At 57.2% G+C, this 20,845-nt stretch overlaps 1 protein-coding gene across 4 annotated transcripts in view; it reads left to right on the top strand.

The window, feature by feature from the left end:
• Nucleotides 1-20,806, top strand: part of Ccdc85c (coiled-coil domain containing 85C) — a 73,829-nt gene extending 53,023 nt beyond the window's left edge. Inside the window, exons 2-7 of one of the 4 annotated variants that reach the window (XM_029541059.1) lie at nucleotides 3,170-3,243; nucleotides 7,994-8,032; nucleotides 12,659-12,763; nucleotides 16,426-16,521; nucleotides 17,151-17,249; nucleotides 17,936-20,806. In XM_029541059.1, coding sequence (XP_029396919.1) covers nucleotides 3,170-3,243; nucleotides 7,994-8,032; nucleotides 12,659-12,763; nucleotides 16,426-16,521; nucleotides 17,151-17,249; nucleotides 17,936-18,025 — 503 coding nt within the window. In that variant the 3' untranslated portion in view covers nucleotides 18,026-20,806. Of the gene's footprint in view, nucleotides 1-3,169; nucleotides 3,244-7,993; nucleotides 8,033-12,655; nucleotides 12,764-16,425; nucleotides 16,522-17,150; nucleotides 17,250-17,935 lie in introns of all 4 variants that reach the window. The other 3 variants (XM_029541058.1, XM_029541060.1, XM_021202207.2) reach the window with 3 other exon arrangements.
• The last annotated feature ends 39 nt before the right edge of the window (nucleotides 20,807-20,845 follow it).

The following is a 20,845-nucleotide window of genomic DNA, read 5'->3' as shown; positions in this document are numbered from 1 at the left end:
CTTGCAGACCCAGCCCGGGCAGCCTCTCTTACCGTCCGTCCGTCCTTTCTGCTCCTGACCCAAGGGGAGCCCAGAGACCCAGCTGCCTGCCTGGCATTGAGAGAGTCTGGTTTGGGAAACGGAATGGCTGGCGTGCCTGTGGGTGGGCGGGCGGGGGGAGGCTAAGAGGTGGGAAGGAACCTACTCTTCTAATTCAAAAGGAAGGTCTCTTCTTGTTCTGGAATTATTTGACAATTTGACTATGAATGGTATAAGTAAAAAAAAAAAAAAAAAAACAGTCACAGGTTCTTCATGTGAGCCACACCACAGACTGAAAGAGTATATGCCAAGGCCAGAGGCTTCTCACCTACTCAGTAGGAGTCCATGGAGGGACATGGGTGGGCCAGTGACAGTGGGCCTGTTGACATCTTCACTTGGTGGTGTTGGCTGGGTCTCTGCCTGGGTTTGGGGACAGTGGCTGAGGACCGAGTGAGTGCGTGTGTGTGTACTGCATGTTTGTAGCCATGCCAGGGAATTTTACCATAGCATGGAATCCTGAAGAGAGGTGTGTGGGAATGCTCGTGCCTCTCTGAGAGCAAGCCAGCTCCACTCCAGCGCTCTGCCGAGCTGTGGTCCCAAAGGCTGGCCTGCAGAAGGGGAGGGGCTAGGCTTTCTTTAAAACTCAAGGTAGTTTTAAAGTTCTTGTAGTTTAGGCTGACTTCAAGCTCTCTGTCTTTCCAAGGCTGCCCTTGCTCTCTTCACCCCCCTACTGTCACCTTCCAAGTGTTAGGTTTACAGGCATGCGCCACCACACACAGTCTGTGCAGTGCTGAGGGTTGAACCCAGGACCTCATGCACAGTAGGCGGACACCCTACCAGCTGAACCTCATCCCCAGCCCTCCTAGGGGTGCTTCTAGGATGTCCCCGACCCACTGCTGCGCAGCTGGAGTCCCCTTGGCAGCATGTAGGATCGGAAGAGTCCCATTTGTCCCATGTTTGCCTTTCTACTCTCAGAGAGACCTGATAGACCCCCAGTGCATGTGTGCGTGCGTGCGTGCGTGCGGAGCCCGTTCCCATCATGCCTGTGGTAGAGTCGTCACACCCACGAGTAAGCCGAGGCATCTCCAGCTGCAGCCTCTGTGGATGGCTAGAGTCCTCATCAGGGCCTCGTAGGCAGGGCCCGAGCGGAGAGGCTCCTGTACTCCCTGGAGCGTGTGAGGGACCTGGCTCTTGAGTTCTTGGAAACTCAGTGTGGGGCTGTGCAGTCAGGCCAGGCCTCCCCGGGCAGCATTGCCCGTTGGAGCCACCCTGTGCCCGGTACTGCTGTCATTCCTGAGGGAGTGCTGGCCAGGCCTTACCAGGGAGCTGCCTTCCTCTCCTCCCCTGTGAAGGCTCCACATTCCTGAGAGGTGACTGGTGGGAATGAGGAGGGAGTTCTGGCTTTTTTGTTCTCCAGCCTGTGGGTTGGGCCTTGCTCCCTGCTCCTGTGTTCCCACACTTTCCCCTGCCCTCTGCTGCACCAGATGCTCTGCCGGGCCCAGCCCTGTGGATCTAGGCTGAGTGGGTGGAAGCTCCTGAGGGTTCCTTAGGTACCCCCTGGGGAGCAAAGTGTCCCTTAACAGGCAGGTCAGAGCCACCTGTGTGAGCCTAGGCATTCCTGGGGACTTAAGTTCCTGATGGTCAGCGGTGGGCTTCATGATCACTCCTTATTAGGACCTGTGGATAGGGGTGGAGGGGAGGGGCAAGTTATCTGCGTGGGGCACGAGGACATCCGGGGCAGGCTTCCCTGGGGTCATGCTGGCTTTGTGCTAGAAGGGACAGATGCCTCATTGTTCCATGGTTGAGGTGCCTGTCCAGTGCAGGTCCCCAGCCTCTTCTGCCCACCTGGGAATTGTAGAAGCCCATGGATTTTACTCCCCAGCCCTACCCTGAGGTGGACTCACTCAGTAGCCGGCTTTGCTTGGCGTGTCTGCTGCCCCTGTGTTGTTCTGCGGTTGAGGGTTAGTGTTAAGTACCTGGGAGTCCTTGCGTCTTTTGGAAGAGGGAATACAGGTGGTGACTCACCGAGCCAGTGGACAGAGTCCCAGCTGGCCACTTAACCTTGTAGCCTCTAGCAAGAGGTTCAGCAGGCCATCTTCACTGGGTGGGTGTCTGGCTGACTGAGGTGCCCCAATCCACCAGCCCCGCAGTTCCCTTCCTGTCTTCCGGGCCTTGAGTCTTCCAAGTCAGGTGCCTTCCACTGCAGCCTGGGCTGAGGATGGTCGGACTGCCCCTCCCCTCTGCAGCTGGGGAGGAAGACAGGGGCTGTGGGGTAGGCAGGTGGGGACAGCAGAATGGGGCTGGCACGCAGCGAGACTTTTTGCCAGCTTTTCTGATGGGAGAAAAAATAGCAGGGGCAGTGTGGTGGGGGTGGGTGCACTTTATTTCCTGGGATGTGTTATATATAAGCGGGGTTGTCTGGGCCCCACGATTGGTGATTGAGGAATTCCCCACAAGTGTCCTCTTTGGGGGTGAAAAAGGAGGTGGAGGTGGGGGAGGGAGCACAGAGCCGTGGGTGGTGGGCTTTTTCTTTCTCCCTCTCCTCTCGAAGCCCTGAGCCCTTTGCCTGTTGCATGGCCTTGTTCACATTCAGGTAGGGTCTTTGCACCTCAGTTGCTGTATGCATGTCAGTCACAAAGGCACGCCCACTTTTTTTTTGGTTAAACATTTATTTATTTATTATATGTAAGTACACTGTAGCTGTCTTGAGACACCCCAGAAGAGGGCATCAGATCTCATGACGGATGGTTGTGAGCCACCATGTGGTTGCTGGGATTTGAACTCAGGATCTTCGGAAGAACGTTCAGTGCTCTTAACCTCTGAGCCATCTCTCCAGCCCAGTTCAAGTCAGACATGCTCTTAACCTATCCAGTAGGGTCTCTCACTAACTGTTTCCCCACTACACAGTAGAGAGGGGAATCCTGGGCTCTGGACCCTGAGGAGGCTATCTCTGGCTGTGGATATTTGTGACAACTTCTCTTGGAATCAGAAGGAATCACCCTGGGAATATGTGGGCCAGGGAACACACCATCATCTTCCTGGAACCCAGACTTGGGGGATCACATGAGGGAGTGCTAGGCTAGAGTTGGGTGTGTCCATGGGGTGAGCTCCTGGTGGCTAATGGACCGCCTTCTTCCCCTCTGTCCTTCAGATCCCTCATCCACCTACATCAGGCCATTGGAGACCAAGGTGAAGCTGTTGGACAGTGACAAGCTCCCCGCACAGGTAAGTGAATTACCAGGGTATTGGCTATAGGGGTAATGGCCACTCCTTTAGAGGCCATCTCATCTCCAGTTTCGCTGGGGCTCCTATAGCTTCCTCCTTACTCTGGCTGCCTCTTCAGCTATCTCCCAGAAAGCCTGGCCACAGACCCCCTCCTCACTCTAATCCAGGCTCCGGGTGGCCAGGGCTTGCCAGCCTTGCTGACTGCTGCTTGCCCAGTGTCTGCAAGCTCTGTATGGCTGGCCCTGGGCCCAAAGCCAGTGGTGGTGACAGGCGAATGGAGGCAGACCCACACAGGACCCTGAGCCCCTGCTGGCCGGTTCCTCACTAGGTCTACCCTGCTGCACATGGACAGTTGGGGTTGTGGGTCCACGGAGGGAGAGCAGCATTAGGATAGCAGCAGGTGAGGGACGTGGTCATGGCTGCTGGCCGAGAGGAGGTGTCTGCTGCAAGGGAGTGGAACCTCTTGTGGACTGTGACCGGACATGGAGTAGAGACCAGCAAATACCCCTGCAGAGGGCCTGGTGATGAGAGGCTGTGGCCTGATTAGACAAGTCCCTCCAGACTCCCTGCTCCTCACCCCGGGGTTCATCTGAGCCTCTCCCTCCTCTGTTATACCCACTGGTGTAACGTAAGTGTATGTGGCCATCCCTGGATGAGACAGCCTTAGACATTGCTTAGATGCCTGGTCCCGTTGCCATGTGACCTGCTGGGCCCGATGCCCACTGCCCTGCACAGGAAGACGGTGATGTCCTCTGTCCACTGGTGGCTATCGGGAGGCTCACATCCCAACGGTGGATTTAATTGAGTCCCGCTGTGTCACCTTAGTAGGCCACCCTGCTGGGGCTAGTCTCACTTGGTGGGGTAGCTTGCAAGTGCTTCCTGTGTGCCTGACTGCGCGCGGTTGCTATGGGGCTACAGGGGATAGCGGTGCCAGCAGTATTGCGGAGCCCAAGGGCAGCACCTGCTCTAGAGAAGGCCCACATCCACCCGGAGGGGAGGGAGTTGTTCGTGCCGGCGCCCACTCCTGCTTGACGGGCCACTGCTTGTCGAATGAAGGCTGGCACCACGTGCCAGGGCCCCAGCTCAGTCCCTGTGGTTTACCTGACAGCACCAGCCTCGGTCTGGCCTATGTTCCTGTGGAGAGGCAGACAGGGAGTCCCCTTTCAAGTTCAGGATGCTGTTCCACTGTCCTTTCCACAGGAAGTGTGCTCCATCGTCAGACCAGAGAACAGCCTGTGCTTCCGTTTGCACGGGGACCGGGGTTGTGCTTGATATTTAGTCTCTGCTCTCAGGGCTACTTTGTCCCATTGGGAACCTGTAGCCCAGTTTCAAGTGTTGGACCAGGCCATGGACTCATACAACAGGTGGATGTGAAAGAACGGGGTGGCAGTCCCTCCCTCGCTCCCTCCCTGGCAGCCACAGTCCTACCCATAGCTGTGCTCACTTGCCTTATGTCCCCTGGGCAGGAGGCCAGAACAGGGGCCAGCCCTGTCCTGGTCCCACCCCTCCAGGGATTAGCTCTACACTCTGGGCCTCCTCCATGCACGCCTTTAGGTGTGTCTCCACTCACTCTGCGCTTTCTCGGCCCTGGGCTGTCTGTCATGTTCCTTCCTGTGGATTCCTGTCCCTACTCCCTCCTGACTGCCAACTGCCTGAGGAAGGGCTCTTGGAGCCCCATATCCACGCCTCTATCCCCTGCCACGCCTGAGCTGTGCATGAGCCTGGGAAGCCCCCAGCTGCTCCCCACCCAGTCTCCGAGGCCCAGAAGGGAGGCTGACTCCCACCCGGGTTCAGGAAGATCTGGCTGCCCTGAGAGGGCAAGGGCACAAGGCCATCGTCTGTACAGGCCACTGTGCCGTGGCTGCGGGACAGTGTGCCGGGCATCTTGAGGAAGGAGACGATAATGGCAGGACAGTCGCTGCCCTCGCTCTGCAGCCTCAGGGCTCTGCTGTGTGGAATTTCATGATTCTGTCATGAAATCACAGTCCAACAGAAGCCCCCAGCTCCTCGCAAAGCTGAGAAATCGCCCACTGGCGAAAGCAGGCATGAGGAATGTGCGCAATACTGTAAGGTGATGCGTCCTTGGGGTTGGAGCAGGAGGCCAGAGAGTCTCCCCATCCTCCCCCCCCCCAGCCTCTATTTAACTCCGAAACAGCTTTAATTAAAAATGTGCCAGGGTGCTCACAGGCTGAATTACTGCAGCTCAGTTCATATTTTCTTTCTCGTGCCGGCTTTAAAATCTCATCAACACAGCTGCTTCCTGCAGGATGATTCATCCCAGGGCTCCGTGCACGGTATTTCTCCTGCAGCTTCTCTGTGCCCAGCCGGGACCCGGGTAGGGGCAGCCGTAATAGATGCTGGGACCTCCCGTTAGTCCCCCACCCCCCACAATGAGACCTCCAGAACCACCAAGAAGTCGGCCTCTCACAAAAAGAGCAAGCAGCCCTGGCGGTCTCTCACCCAGGCTGGAGAGCCCACTGTGGCTGTGGCTGCAGCTGCGGCTGCGGTCCAGCCCTGCGGCCGGGAGGCGCCTGAGCCCTGCTCTGTCCCCAGACCTTCATGCTCTCCCACACAGGGCCAGGTACCACGGGTTGCAGAGCCTAGCCTGTGATGGTGTCTGTACCAGACACAGGTAGAGAAAAGGTCTGAACAGGGGGCACTTCCTGGCACGGGTGCTCTGGTAACTCGCTCGGGTGGGCTGCCGAGTTGTGCCGGTGTGGTGGGGAATGCACAGACAACCAAACTTACTCTCTGCCCAGGAGGCTGGAAGTTGAATGTCAGGGCACCAACAAGGTTAGCTTGTCCCTAGGCCTTGCTCCTGGCTTGTTAACGGCACCTGGTCCCCGTGTCCCTCATACTTTCCTGTCTTTGATCTAATTGGTCTCTTTAAGGACACCAGGCACCCTGGGGACCTTACTTTAACTTGCTCACCTCTGTGAGGACCCACCTCCAAAGGGATCTCATCATAAGGTTAGGACTGGGGGTGTGGGGACTTAGCCACATGATGGGGCAATGTGGCACTGGCCTCGTGTGAACCATCAGAAAATGAGTTTGGGCCCTGTATGGATCTGAGTTCAGGCCATTTCTGTCCCATTGTTAGTCTGTAGCTTCAGGCAAAGCTCCCTTGTCTTTCATGCCTTAGTTTCCTCCACACAAGTCAGGGACTACGGTGACACCCAGCACAGGTCTGGTGTGGCCCTAGGAGCACTCCTGTGGACAGTCCTTGTCTGTCTGCCATTTCCTGATCCCGAGGGCCTCTGACTGTGCCGTGTTGGCAGAAACCTCTGCCTGCCTGTTCCTGCACGAAGCGCTCCGTGTTGTCCTGTGTCTGAATTTGGAACAAGTCTTTTAGGTGTCATCCACCACCACCCAAAACCCTGTTGAGCCCCCATTTTTGTTCCCCACATTCCTGACCCTGAGGAGGGTAGGGCTCCCCATCCACGTGTCCCTCTGAGGTCATCGGTCTCCCTGCCTCTTTACAGTTCAGCTGGGCAGTGTCTGCCATGGCGCACGATGCCTAACAGGACTCAGGGTACTCCTGTTCTACCCCTGTGATGTGGGCTGGCACCTTGCCCGCTGCCTGGGCCCTAGAGTGCCACAGCTCTGGAAGACTTGAAATGCTAGGACCTGAGTCTGTCTGCTCCCTGCCAGGGACCCCGTTAGCAGACGGGCAGGGTAGCTAGGTGGCCGGATGAGGGTCTAGGCTTTGTGCCCTGGGCCTCGACAGTGAAGGCCCAGGGAGCATCTATCAAGAAGGCCCAGGGAGCGTCTATCAAGAAGGCCCAGGGAGCGTCTATCAAGAGTCAGATACTGAGTAGAACCTAGTGCCACCTATCTGCCAGGGGAGGAGGGGGACACTGGGGGACAGCTGGTGTAACCTCTCCGTGCTTTAGTTTCCTTATCCGTAAAACAAGGCCACTAATATACCTGCCATATATGTCACTCAGAGGGCCATGGTGGGTAAGCGCTGAGATGTGGGCAAGCTGGTAGTGAGGGCCATGTTGGGATCCCCTGTCTGCCCGCAGGGCATGTACACCAAGCAGAGGCCCAGGGGTTGGTAAGTTGTTTAGTCTTACCCATGTATGTTACCCAAGTATAGTAAGGCTTTCATACTGTAAGCCTGCATCTCTCTGATATCTTCCTGCCTGGCCCATCTTTCTCTCATCTCAGCGAACCAAAAGGGACCTGGAAGGGTGCAGTAGTCCCTACAGTAGTGGGGATCGGGCTGCCCCGCTCATGAGCCACACTTCATCACAGGCCTCTAGTGTGGTGGTCCCTCCAGCAGGTTTGACAAGCAGGGGTATACGAGATTGCCTAGGTGGTAGGGGAGGTGGTGCCAGCTGGGCAGGAAGTGACCTTATTACCTCATCTGAATACTAATGAAGAGAAGTCTCAGGGTCCCCAGCCAAAGCGGCTGCCCCTTTGTTCCTAATGGCCTGCCAATGCGTTCAGATGAAAGAGGAAGAAAGCAGAGCCAGTTGGCATCGAGGGGTTGCCTCTCAGAGCTGGCTGGGGCCTTGGGGGTACCCCTAGGCCCTCCAGGAGGCTGCATTCCCTGGAAGGCCATTTGGGCTTTGGGCTTGTCTCAAAACATCGAGTGGCTTTTTAGGGTCCTCTTTCCCAGCCCCGAGTGTGGTGAAACGACCCCGGCCCACCGGAGACCCCTTGGCTTTGGTCAGTCCACGTCCAAGGAAAGGGACCAGGCAGATGGTATAGGCTGGCAGGGTGATGCTGTTTTCTCTCCTTGCAGCTGCCCCGCCCCTACGGCCGCCAGAGAAACCGGCTCCAGGTAGAGCTGCCGGGGAAGGGGGGTTTGCAGTGGCTCTGAGGGGCAGGAGGGCTGCTAAGCGCTGTGTGCTGTGTCTGCTGGGTCTCCTCTCCTCTCACCTTCCTCCCTGGGAGCTGACCACTTCCAAACGCACTAGTCCTGCCTGTACGTTCCTTTTGGGCAGTGCTCCTTCTGAGCTGACACTAATTGCTGCTTTGCAGTGTAACAACAAGCCAGTCCTGCAGTGGTGTTCCTTGTCCAGCCTTTCTTGCTGGCCTATCGCAGAATGCCCCCGGCAGGAGCCCGTGTGCCGGTGGGAATAACCTATATCCTTCTTCCAATAACCACCCCACACCCTTCTTCTGATGCCACCCCACCACCTCAGCTCTGCAGCAGGACTCTTGCAGTGCAGAGCCGGGGGATGCTACACCATTGAGTGGTGGAGCAAAGGCCTGGCCCACACAGCTGTGGCTCCGAGGAGGGAAAGGACCAGGTCGTGCGACCAAATCTCAGCCCATGGGGCCTCACTGTTGGGCCTTTGGAAACTTTCCTGGCTTGTACTCTCCACACAGTTGTGATGACCAAAGATGTCCCCAGGGGCAGAGTCATCCCAGCTGAGAGCCACTGACCAATAGCAACAGGACTGTGTGCCAGGCCCCGGGCCTGGGGCTGCCTGCTTGCCAGCAAGGCCATTGCAAAGTGGTCAGGTTCAGTGTCAGCTGACAGCTGTAATGGAGTGACATGTGTATCTGGCCTCCAATTTCTTCTGCTCTGCTCCACATGGTCTAAATGATTGGAAATGTCTGTAGGCTCCAGCAGAGGCCACTCGTCTTTGGAGGCTTGTGCCCCTTCCTCTGCCTGGGAGCTCTGCCTTTGGGAACCCTGATACAAATATCACCTGGACAGTGTGGGCTTTGCTCTGGATTAGGCCCACTGAGCCCAGGTCAGTGTGTGGCCCTGGCTTCTCCTGGTAGAACAGCTTCCTAGAGGCCTGTAGTCTGCCTGCTCTGAAGTCCTCCCTCTGCTATCTGTAGTCCTCCCTCTGCTTCCAGCCTGGCCAGTGAATTGGGGAGCTGTCTATTTCCAGATGGAGCAATGCTATCAGGCTGCCGAGGCTCCAAGAGTATTAGTCAGAGTAACCCAGGCCATTAATTACACGTGGCTAAGCGATCCCACTGCCCTTCCTCCTTATGGCCAAAGATGATAGAGGCAGGTCATCAGGCCCAGGAGGCAGCCCTCACGCCCCCTCATGTTTCTACATATCCACGGTGGGGGGTAGTAACAATGTCTGCAGCAGTGGGGTTCCCTGACCCCCAAGATAGAAGCAGGCTACAGTAAAGTGAGCAGGCTTCACAGGAACTCCAGGATCCAAGTGCCCCTAGCTTCTGGCCGTGCGTCACTGTGTGGTGCCACAGGCTTGCAAGTTTGTACTGTATGTGTTCAGCGGCCTGGACGCCGCCAGGGAAGGAAGAGTTGGCAGGGCCCCCACGCCCTGTGAAAAGCCCACCTTCCCAGCTGGTAGTACCAGCAGCCAGGAGCAAGTTCACCCCTGGACCCTCGGTAGTCCTGTAGTTCTTTCCCGGTCAGTCCTGCATCAGCATGGGTCTCTCAGCCTTCTGCTCTGAGTGGCCCCATCAGGCAGGGAGCGTTCCACCCCAGGCCTGGCGGCATCCATGTGTGAGGCCTCCTCACATGAGACATGGCGTTGTGCCTCCTGAACACGCGAGGGCTGCCTACGGATGGCACGTTTTAGGGAATGAAGTTCTCCTGGAACAGGGAGACGTGAGGCGTGTTCCCTCCAGCACAGCCCAGGAAGGGGGTCATCCGCCTTCCCCAGCAAAGAATCTCGGGTGGGTGGGCCATGGGCACTGAAGGTACCCGCCCTCTCACAATGCTTGCCTGGGTTTCTCCAGCATGAAGCTCCTCCTCCCCGAAGGCTCCTCATGCAGAAATTCCTGGAAATAGGAAGGCAGTGGAATCTGGCAGTATCAGCGGGGTAGCCTAAAGGTCACATACCAAGGCCAGACTAGGCACTAAGGAGGGGTGGCATCAGGTGCTGGCCTTGGGTAGAAACCTGACTCTGAGAACTCAGGACAAGTGACCCCGCAGCTTCCTGGGTCTCCCCGTTCCTAGTTCAGAGTCTCATGCCGCCCCTCAGAAGCCTTAGGGGTGGGCAGAAGAAGCGTGTCTCTGTATGCTCAGACAAGAGAGAGGAATTCGGGGTTAGCTACCGCAGCTGCAGGGACCTGGAAGTCTTGTGCCAGCCCGGAGCAGGCTGAGGGAGACCCAACCTCCCGTTAGGACGCCAGGGCAGGCGGACTTCCTGTAAGGCAGTTTGCTTTACCCTGACAAATGCCCTGCCCTTCAAGGGGTCTGCAGTGCTCCCCCTCCACACACCCCAGATGAAAACAGGAGTTCTGCTTTGCCCAGGGCTCTAGGCAGCAACTTGCAGCCTTTTTAATTTGGCTTTAAGCGTGGCAGTGGTTACTCATTTGATGCGTCATTAGTCACATTGCTCCTTAATGAGAGATTATGTGTGTTTTCCCCTGCCTGCCTCTGTGACTTGCTAATAAAGTCCTGTGCACACGCAAACATTTATAGATGCTCACCCAAAGTGTATGGGTGAGGAGTTGCATGCAGCTAATTGGAACCTCCCTCCAGCCCCCCCAACCCCCCAGGAAATTACCCAGGACTCTGTGGAGGGGTGCGGGTGGGAAGGGAGGGGCCTTAGCACATACTACAGTGTTTTCAGTTTGGAGCCTGTCTGATTGAGGACCAGAGATTCTGTGGGAAGGGAGGCCCAGCCCAAACATAATCCTGTGTGGGGGTGGGGACAGGACAGGACAGGACAGGACAGGCTCTGCCTTCTTGGTCGTAGGCTGGCGGGAACCAGACCAGGCTACGACCTGTTGCCACTCCCGGTCCTGTGGCCAAGTGGGATCTCACCGCGCATTCCCTGCCGGGCTGGCAACTCGCCTCTGATGTCTTCACTCTGTCCACCAGTCACAGCAAGGTGGCGGGGACGTCTCCATGTCCCCGTAGAACAGCATTGGTAGGCAAGGTCCCTTGAGGACTGATAGATGTGTTTATGTGTGGACAGTAAGAACTCATTAGAATTTAGATGGTGCTCTCTGCTGAAAAGTGTTTCGTGGTGGCGGAGGGCCGTCGGTGATTTAGTTTAGGGTTTTGACCGGGGCTTGGGTAACCCCTCAGGGAAGCACGGTGGCTGAGGAAAGGGTCACTCATGGTGGAGTTAAGGAGTATTGGGGACAGCTGGGCACACGCCTTTAATCCCAGCACTTGAGAGGCAGAGGCAGGTAGATTTCTGAGTTCGAGGCCAGCCTGGTCTACAGAGTGAGTTCCAGGACAGCCAGGGCTACACAGAGAAACCCTGTCTCGAAAAATTAAAAAAAAAAAAAAAAGAAAAGAAAAGAAAAGAAAAAAAAAGGAGTACTGGGGACAGTTGGGGACAGTCTCTATCCTTGAGACCCAGTCCTAGGGCACTCCACTCGATCTAGTCCTCGTGTCAGGGAGGACTGATTTTTCTGTGGCCTTTAACACCTCGCACAAGTCCAAGGTGAGGGTACCACAGCCCCACTTGATGGCTAAGGCCATTCACGAGGTCTCTTGGGAATCTCTTGGCAGATGATGCTGGCTGGGGCCGTGCCTAGTCTAAGAGTCATGCGAGTTACCTCAGGAGGCTTCTGGGTACCCAAGGCTGAGGAAACAACCCCAGCCCCCTGTACCCGCTCCCTGGCCTTTGAACAGCAGACCCCTGTATACCCTGTGGTCTTGTTGGCAGACTTCTCTGTCTGGACTCTGGTCTCCACAGGTTGTGGGGTGGTATAGTGGTATGGAGTGACTACCCCACCTCTTTGTCTGGTGGTCGGGCACCTCTGTCTTCTGTCTGAGCTCTCTTTCACTGTCTCCACCTGTGACTGGCAGGAGGCCAGCCCCGGAATGTGGGGATCCCTTCCAGGCTGGGTGAGGGGGCTGCCGGGAAGGAGGAGAAAGCCCTCGGTAGGGCTGCTGCCCGCTTCCTGCCAGCCAGCCTGGCCTCTTTCCTTCCTGCTCTGTCTGGGGAGCTCAGCAGCCTGCCGATGTATAGACATTCCTCTGCAGTTTTTATCTGCCTCGTGGGTTCCTCCTTCCCTTTGAAGTCTCGATGGGGAGGAAGGCTGTCTTCTGTGGGGCCTGCTTGCCCGAAGGTGGACAGTCTGGGCCACACCTTGTCCGCCATGCAGCTTCCTTGGCCTTCCTACCCTTAGCGACTCTGGCTCCTGCTCTTGGGTCGCTAGCCCGGCTTACAGGGATTTTTCCCTCTCTCCTAAGGGAGCCACCTCAGGGCAGCATGTGTGTGTCCATCCTTCCTCCTTCCTCTGGTACGCACTGGTTCTTGTGGATTCAGAACACCTGCCCAGGCCTGCTTTGGGTGGGGTGAGGAGTGGGTTTCTCTCTGTCTGATGGTAGAGGCAGCCTGTGAACGGAGGTGAGCGCCCAGGAGGGTGTGCTTGAGCTGACAAGTCACTGTGTAGAGGGTGACAGGCTTCTTAAGAACAGTGCCTGGGCTAGGGCTGGGTCTTGGCTTGGGGGCCTTGACCCTTCAGCCATCCCTGGATCTGACTGTCTTCTTTCCCCTTCCAGCAGGCAGGCTCTGGAGAGTTCCGTACCCTTCGGAAAGGCTTCTCCCCATACCATTCGGAATCCCAGCTCGCGTCCCTGCCGCCCTCCTACCAGGAAGTCCTACAGAACGTAAGTGTCCCCACCAAAGGTCCCCACTGCTCCTAGTTCAGGCCATTCCAAGTCGTTGCCCTGAGCTCCAGAGGAGACAGATAGAGGTGAGACAGGCTGGCTACAGTCCAGGGCATGCTGGTGGTCTGTGGTTTAAAAAAAAAAAGACTTTGGGCTTTTGCCTGAAGCCCCAGTTGTGTCTAGGGCAGCTATGGGTGGAAGCCCGAGCTTGGACGGCCAGCTCTGAGTGGCCTTCCTTACTCTATCCTCCTGGGACAGGGCCCTGGGCGCCTCATGGGGACCCAGCGAGGAGGTAAGAAGCGAAGCGATGGGTAGGTGACATTGCTCGACTTCCAGGGCAGTGTGTGACAGCCATGGCAGGGGGCTGCCAGAGCGAGCGAGCGAGCGAGCACCGTATTCTGTGCTGCTTATGACTCTGTAATCGAGAGAGAGGAGGCCTGCTGGCCTGAGATTGTAGGCTTTGGAGCTGAGGGATGAAGCCTCAGGAGTTAATGGGCCACGTCCCAGGATCCCCTCAGGCCTCCGGGGTCACCTGCCGCCTGCGCGCCTGGGCTCTGAGCTGCCTTGGATGGGGAGCAGGTGACTGCTGCGAGTCAGCTCTTAGGAAGTGACCATGCCTTCATGTCAGTCAGCCCAGCAGAGAGGGGGTTGTGGGATGCCTGCCACTGTCACCTGCCTCGTGGGACAGTGAGATAGCAAGCCTACACTGGCTCAGGCTCACAGAGCATCCCTGCGGGAGTCCCCGTGGCTGCTCACACACTTCACACCAGTGTGGCGGGCACCTGGAGGGAGGTCCTGCAAAGTATGCGGGGTCCCTCTCCTGCTCTGCACCCTCACCCCTCCCATGATGGCCAGCAAGGCTGACCATGGCCTTTCTGTGGCCTTAGTGGGCCACAGTGCTGGCATGAGATGGCTCATGCATCTTGACTGGCAACCGTCCTCTGCTCTTTCTCTTCCGAAGCCTGGCTACCTCCTCCACCTGTCCAGGAGCCCCGTGACCAAATGATACCTGGTCACAATGTGTCACCATGAAGGGCTCCCAGAGCTAAGGGTGCCACCCAGGGGCTGGTTCCCCAGGCTTTGCCCCCCCCCCCCCCCCCGCATTCTGCTTTCCCCCATTCTGGTGGCATAGGCGACTGAAAACCTGCCGGGTGGTAAACTGAGGGCTTTCAAATGCCAGCGTCTGGCAGGTGTGGTGCTGGTGCTGGGTCAACCTGCCAGGTCCCAGGCCCCTTCTATAGCCCCTAGGGGATACCCCCCAAGCTTCAACAGTGCTGACAGAAGGCTAGTGGAGTATGGGAATGTTCAGGGAGGTTTCAGGGTGGAGGCCATGAGAGGGGAGCATGTGTCTCACCCCAGAAGAGGCCGCCGCTCTGCTCTCAGGAGGAGGAAGGGAGCATTATGGGCTGCAGCAGACTGCAGGGCCTAATGGGCAAAGGCATGCTAGTACCTAAGCGGGCCTGGAGGCCAGCGGTCAGTGTGGGCCTGCAGAGCAGGGGGGTAGCTCTGTTCCATGAGGGCTATGAACTGAAGACCTTCAGGTCATCTGTTAGGGTAGTGAGCCAACGGGCAGAGGGCAGGGCAAGCTGGGGGTGGGGGGGGGGGGAGAGGCTTTGGGTGGAGTGCCCGGAGGATGCCAGCCATAGCACTTACCAGACTACTGCACGCAGGGGATAAAGGCTCAAGGGTCAAGGCCGTGGGCCCGGCCACTATCACCTCCATACTGGGGCCAGTCTTCTTAAGGCACACAGGGTTCAATAGGGCAGCAAAGTCAAATGTTGAAAGTCCCCAGATAAAAGTGGGTGGGTATGTGCAACCCCACCCCTTGTTGCCGCCAGCCTCTGGAGGAGCATTAAGGTGTGAACTGGCACCCTGGGAAAAGCTGGGGTGGCAGAGACCCGAGTTCCAGGCCTAACCTCATGTCCACGAGCTGACTTGGGCAAGCACACTGCCCTCAAGTGTGGGTTGGATTTGTTTGTTTAATCCCTCGGGACTGACCTGCCCGGTGCAGGTGCCTTGGTGATTGGGAGGCCTCCGTGGGCCTGAGTGACGCTAAGCCCAACGCTAACCCCAATACCTCAGTTGCTCTAACCAGTCATTAAGAGTTGAGCAATGGCCGTTACCCTTTTCTGAGCCCCGGGCCCTGCCCTCCCTGACACCTGCTGCCTGGAGGTGAGTTGAGCCAGGAGGGCTAGCAATCCACCCACTTGCCTCCTGCATTTCTCTTGTGGCTGCTTCTTGGAGGGGCCCCTAGCAGTCCCTTAGACACTGGTACAGATGAGGAAGCAGGCCAGGGCAAACTGGGGATAGGGTCTTCCCTAGGGCAGGGTGGCAGTACACATAGGAGGGGTGTGGGCACCATAGGACAACATTTTAGGACCAGACCCCTCTTTATTCATTTGGCTGGCACCCTCTGCTGGCCGGTGAGGGAAGTGTGGCCTCTGCTCAAGACCAGCCTAGCTTGGGCAGCAGCCCTGGGGGTAAGACATCCTCTCTCACCCACCCACTCCCTTTCCCCACTTGGTTTCCCCGTGTCCTAACCAGGCAGCCTGGGCTGGAGTTAACACTCTCTGGGCATTCTCCAGTGTTCTGCATGCTTCCTGTGACATGTGACACAGGAAGGGAGGAAACGGAGGCTCAGAATAGGCCAAGGCAAGAATCAAGTCCCAGTGAAAGGGACCATGCCCAACTCTGGCTTTCCTAGACCCCCCATGCCTGTGCTAGCACAGCTGTCATCAGCCTGTGAGACCCTGGTAAGCATCCTTGCTAGGTGGCCAGAGAGAAACGGGCTTGGCGGACAGGCTGTCAGTGCAAGGCCCTGGGCCTAACTAAGGACAACCATAAAATCTCTACTGGGCTTGTATGGTGGCCATGGGTGGACAGGATTCAGTCCTTCTTGGGTCAGCTTCTTTGATTGCTGGGAGCGGTCTCCAGGGCCCAGGTCTTGCAGAGGGAGTAAGTAGTTCTGTCTTCAGGCTGATCCCCAGGCACCAGGATACAGCCATGTAGTGCTCTGACTGCAGAGCACTCACCCTCCTACTTATTTCTGGGGCACTTCTTGGTGTTTTCTTGATTGCCCCAGGTCCATAATTATAGCCCAAGGCCTTTGCCTTGCTTAATGTCATCAGGAGGGAGGGAAGCTGGTGGGAGGCGGGGTCAGCTTCAGAAGGACTGGGTCCCCTCCTGGCCCAGCCCGGCCTGGCTTCAGCTCTTACCCTGAACATGTGGCCGGTAGCTGACTCACCACCCGGTGGCCAGGACTGGGCCTAGGGGCAGGAGCAGGGCTTAGGGTAGGTTGGGCGGGCTTTGGACTTGGACAGTGGGGTTGAGCGACATGAGTGTCTGGCCCTCTCAAGATGCTGCAGAACAACATGCACGCTCTTGTGTCCCCCGCTCCCCTCTTTTTGTTATGCAAGCCAGCACCATGTAATCTCCAGAAGAGGTGGCATGGCCAGGAAGCATGGGGACTAGCCAGGCAGATAGCAGCTCCTAGGATACCCACTTCTCACCATGCCTCTTCTCCTCCGACTCCCCACCTCGGCCCCTATCTCCTCCTGGCTGGGTGTTGGCTCCAGGTAACTCAAACTGGTGCTCATCCAGTGACAGGTGTCAGGGACCCAGACAGGGGTGTGTGGGGCTCATCTGTGCTGCTCTTTCTACAGGGCCCAGCCTGCCCCGTACCCGAGCTGCCCTCCCCACCATCCACCGTCTACAGTTCAGCAGGACAGAAACCCGAAGCTGTCGTGCACGCCATGAAGGTAAAACGTGCCATTTGTCCCCTCCTGAGCACAGGATGGGGGCCTGTGGGTTCATGACACCCCAGCCCCCACAGGTACTATCTCCAAGCTTGGGCCACTTGAGCTGGGGGTGGGGGTTGGGAGACTATGTGTCCCTCCCTGTTGGCGGCTGGGGACACAGAGTTGCCTGGAGCCCATGGGACTTGTGCTGGATGTAGTCAGTTATGTGCTCAGCCTGAGGCATTGCTGCTGAGGGAACTGACCCGGTATAGGAGGGCAAGTGTTTCCCTAAGGCCAAAGAGAGGCCCAGGTTAGGAGAGACACTGGAATGGAAGGTCCAGGCCAGCCCCCTGCCTCTAGGTACAAGCAAGCCGACTTCACGACTCTGGAGTCTGGAACTCAGCCGTGCCCCAGGGCTCTCTGGGTTTCCTCGGTGTATATACCACGGTCCTCACCCACCCTGTGCAGGGACACTCAGTCACAGTGGGAGCTGGCAGTGACTGCTGTGTCCAACGTGGATGGGCACAGGCTGTCAGTTACATCGTCTGTTGGCGCTTGAAGCAAGCCCACCTGACACCGCTGCCCAGCCTCGCTAGTTTCCTTGGTAGCTCTCTGCTGGCCTCCTCCTGACCGTTAGCTTTTCTCTTCAGGTTCTGGAAGTACATGAGAACCTTGACCGGCAGCTTCAGGACAGCTGTGAGGAGGACCTGAGTGAGAAGGAGAAGGCCATCGTGCGAGAGATGTGCAACGTGAGGCACTTCCCTCCTGGGCTGGGGCTGGGGCTGGGGCTGGGGCTGGGGCTGGGGCTGGGGCTGGGGCTGGGGCTGGGGCCTGGGAATGTGGCCACCTGTTTCTCACTCGCTTAGCTATGGCTTGGGGAGATGACTGGCTTTGGGAGTCCTGGCTCATCAGACCCACCATACCTCACCCTTCAGCGAGGCCCCTGACCAGATCTATCCCTTCCCAGTGGTGCTCGGCCTGGGACTCTGGACAGAGCCTGAGCGCTGGTGTGTCTGCTCACTAGTGCCCCCTGGTGGTCTTTGGCCATGCACGTAGAACATTCTCTACCTCTTGCCATCTCCAGGGGACCCTCATAGGTGCCCGAAGGAGAGAGGTTCCACAGGGAGGGCCTGATCATGGGAACTAGGTTGGGTGGGGTGCCCTGAGGTGCACCTCATGCCATCTCCCGAGTCTGTGGACCACACTGGACATCTTCAACGATGAGTTCACACCTAGGAGTAGCCTGCTTGGGGCTCAAGCATGACTTTGACAGTGGGCAAAGGCCAAGTCTCACCACCTCCCCTAACTTCCTGTGGCCTCAGCTTTCTCTCCCAACTCCTCAGCTCTGAGGACATGGGTGATTTTGCAGGGTGGTAAGGCAGTAGGTAGGTGTGGTCTGGGGCGAGCCTTCCACTGCCGTTGTGTGCCCTCACAGGTGGTCTGGAGGAAACTGGGGGACGCCGCCAGCACCAAGCCCTCCATCCGGCAGCACCTGTCTGGTAATCAGTTCAAGGGGCCATTGTAGGGCCGCTTCTCCGAGGACGTGGACTGGCCCTGCCTGGAGTCTGAGGCCTTAGAGCTGGCAGAAACTCTGGCCCAGCCACCGTCTTTCTCCGTGGTGAATTGTACATAGGACACGGCCCGCCCTGGCTGCCCTGGTGTGACACTGACAGCCAGGCCTCCACCTCCTGCCTCCCTCACCAGCAAACCTTGGGAAGACAAGAAGCTGTTGCTCTCTCGCTCGCTCGCTGCAGCCAAGTGGCCAAGGCAGCCTGGCTCCCCGTTTGGGCTCCATGTTCCATCAGCAAGAAGCTTCTGAGACTCCAAACCAAGCGGCTATCTGGGGAGGTGGCCTGCTCTCGGTAGAAGGTCCCTCAACAAGTATTCTAACTCGCTGTCCCTTACACTGGACAGATGCCACCAGAGCCTGAATTGAGACACAGGTGGCTCTTTTCTGCTACCTTGCCAGAGCCAGGACCCTGGGTCACGGAGCACTGGGTCCCGTGTGTCCATGGCTGGCTGGGAGCTCAGGGTTCCCTGTCACCTGGGGGTCGGTACCCAGCCACCCCGAAGCCAGCTTCTGCTCGTTAGCATTCACTCCTTCAGTGACGTCTCCTCACCCATGCCAGGCTTAGCCACTTCGTAGGTGACTCCTGCCAGGCTTCCTTTTCTGGTTTACAGCAACATAGGAAAGTCCTGGAGAATGTCTGGGCCAGGCTCAGCATTCTCAATGGGCAGGTAGAACTGGGCCATTGCCCAGGGTCACTGTCAATGTGACAACCCCCCTCCCCCGCCCCCCGTGTGCTCTGGGTCACTAGGAATGAGCTACAGGAGTCACCCCTGACGAGGTTTCCCTGGGAAGGAAGGGGCATGCCTGGTTCTGGCTTTAATCTGCTGTGTGGCCTTCCGCAAGCTACTCAGCTTTCCTGGGCCCCCAGCGGTTCCTTTTGCCTCTGCTCACTCTAGAAACCACCCCAGTTTGGTGGACCTCTGTCCTCACAGCAGATGAGCTCATGTGGCAACCTACTGGGAACATGCTAGGCCAGCGTGTTTGTCATGCTGTCCCCTCACAGGTCACATCTGAGCCTTAGCCCCTCCCTCCAAGGGACCTGCCTGCATTGGGGGTCAAATTCATGCTTCAGTGAACATGCTCATGCCTCAGCCGGGGGCGGTGCATAGCTGTCAGGGGTGTTCTCTAGTGTGGTTGGAGAACAAGGACTCAGGTGCTTCTGGGAACCATGCAGATGCTATCTGTAGGAGGCCCTGGCCACACTGCTGGCTTCACCTTTCCATGTATTTACATCCACACCCATCAGCTATTCTCACGTAATGGTACTTAGAGCCCCATGCAGCAAGCCCAAAGAGCTTGTCCTCGCCTCAGGTCCCTCCCAAACCCTGTGAGCAGAGGGGACAGGCCAAGAAGGTGGGTGGCATCCTTGCTCCCCAACCAACCCAGCCCTGGAACCTTGGGCTATTCCCAGCACCTTTGTTGCCCACACCCTTGGGTCCCACACTCTCAGGGGAAAGGCCCATGGCCCTCGGTGTGCCCAGGGAGTGTTGTGCAGGGGCTGTAGGGGACCGGCCCACTGCTCTGGCTGTCAGTGGCCCTGGGAAGCTCTTTCTAGGAGCTGCTGTATGGTCACGTGATAAAACATGCAACTCCATCTGCCGGCCCCGGCCGGTCCTGGATATTTCTAAGTGGGCTGCTGAGCAGGCAAGACCCTTCCTGGTTCTTTGAAGCCAAGGAACCCCGGAATAATGCTGAGGTATGTGGGCCCACACAAGGTGGGAGCCAAGTCAGAGAGTCCCAGTCACATTTGTATCAGGATAGTTTAGCCACCTTTGAAATAAGCAATAAGTAAGAGCTCCTGGAATCTGAAGACGGGCCAAGAAAGACAGGCCTAGAAAAGACCTTTCCGTTTTGGAGGGGTGGGACCCTGTCCCTGATGTTGCAGGGCATCCTGAGAATCTGAAGAGAATTTCTCATAGGCCCCTCTGCCCTTGTGCAGGCAGGGTGAGCCAAGCCCAGCCCTCGGCAGTAGGCTGGTTCCCTAGGACAACCTGGGTCATATCTCAAACCTAACCGGAGAGACCAGCAGCACCCAGTGGAGCCCGGGCTAGGGAGGGCAGGTGGTCCTCCGTGACCCGTCCCTTCTGGAGCCTTAGCCTTTGCAGTGCTGACTCTCCATCCCAAGCTCACAGTATGCTCGTGCTGGCTCCACCCCCCACCCCCCACCCCCACACCACTGTGACAGGTCACTCGACCCATCTAGGGTGGCCTGGCCTTCCTGGAGTCAGAATCTGCTGAGCACATCCTCATTTGCGTTCAACAGCCACATGCCAGTGTTTTAAGACAAAGTGACCTTTCAGTTTTCTTTCTTGAAACTTGAGAGGAAGTGAGATACATACTACTGATTTTTTTTTTTTTTTTTAAAGAAACAAACAAAACCCAAGGCTGCGGAGTGGCAGAGGTGTCTATTTTCATACTGTGGGGGGAAGCGTGCTGCTTTGGGGAGGGGCTGGAACGCCTGGTTTCTGCCCTAGGCCAGTCTTCTATAGGAGTTGGTGGTGAGACCTGCAGCTTCCCCCTCCTGCCCTGGCCGTGTAGAGCTGGAGCCTGTGCACTTCGGCTGTTTCTACCTTCTATTGAACCACTTTTGATTTGTGGAGAGAGAAAAAAAAATAGAACTTTTGATAGTGTGGTAAAAGCATTGATTTGAACTATTTTAGTAAAAGGAGTAACATATAAGATTGTGACAGTGTCTACTTTGAACTAGATAATAAAGGCCTCTTTGCGAGCCTCGGAGCCCGGCGTGCAGTGCTTCCTTCCTGTTGTGAGCTGACG

This window comes from Mus pahari, chromosome 7 (genome assembly GCF_900095145.1).
Source record: "Mus pahari chromosome 7, PAHARI_EIJ_v1.1, whole genome shotgun sequence".
In the NCBI taxonomy this organism is placed as follows: Eukaryota; Metazoa; Chordata; class Mammalia; order Rodentia; family Muridae; genus Mus; species Mus pahari.
This window is presented reverse-complemented; position numbering and strand designations above follow the sequence as displayed.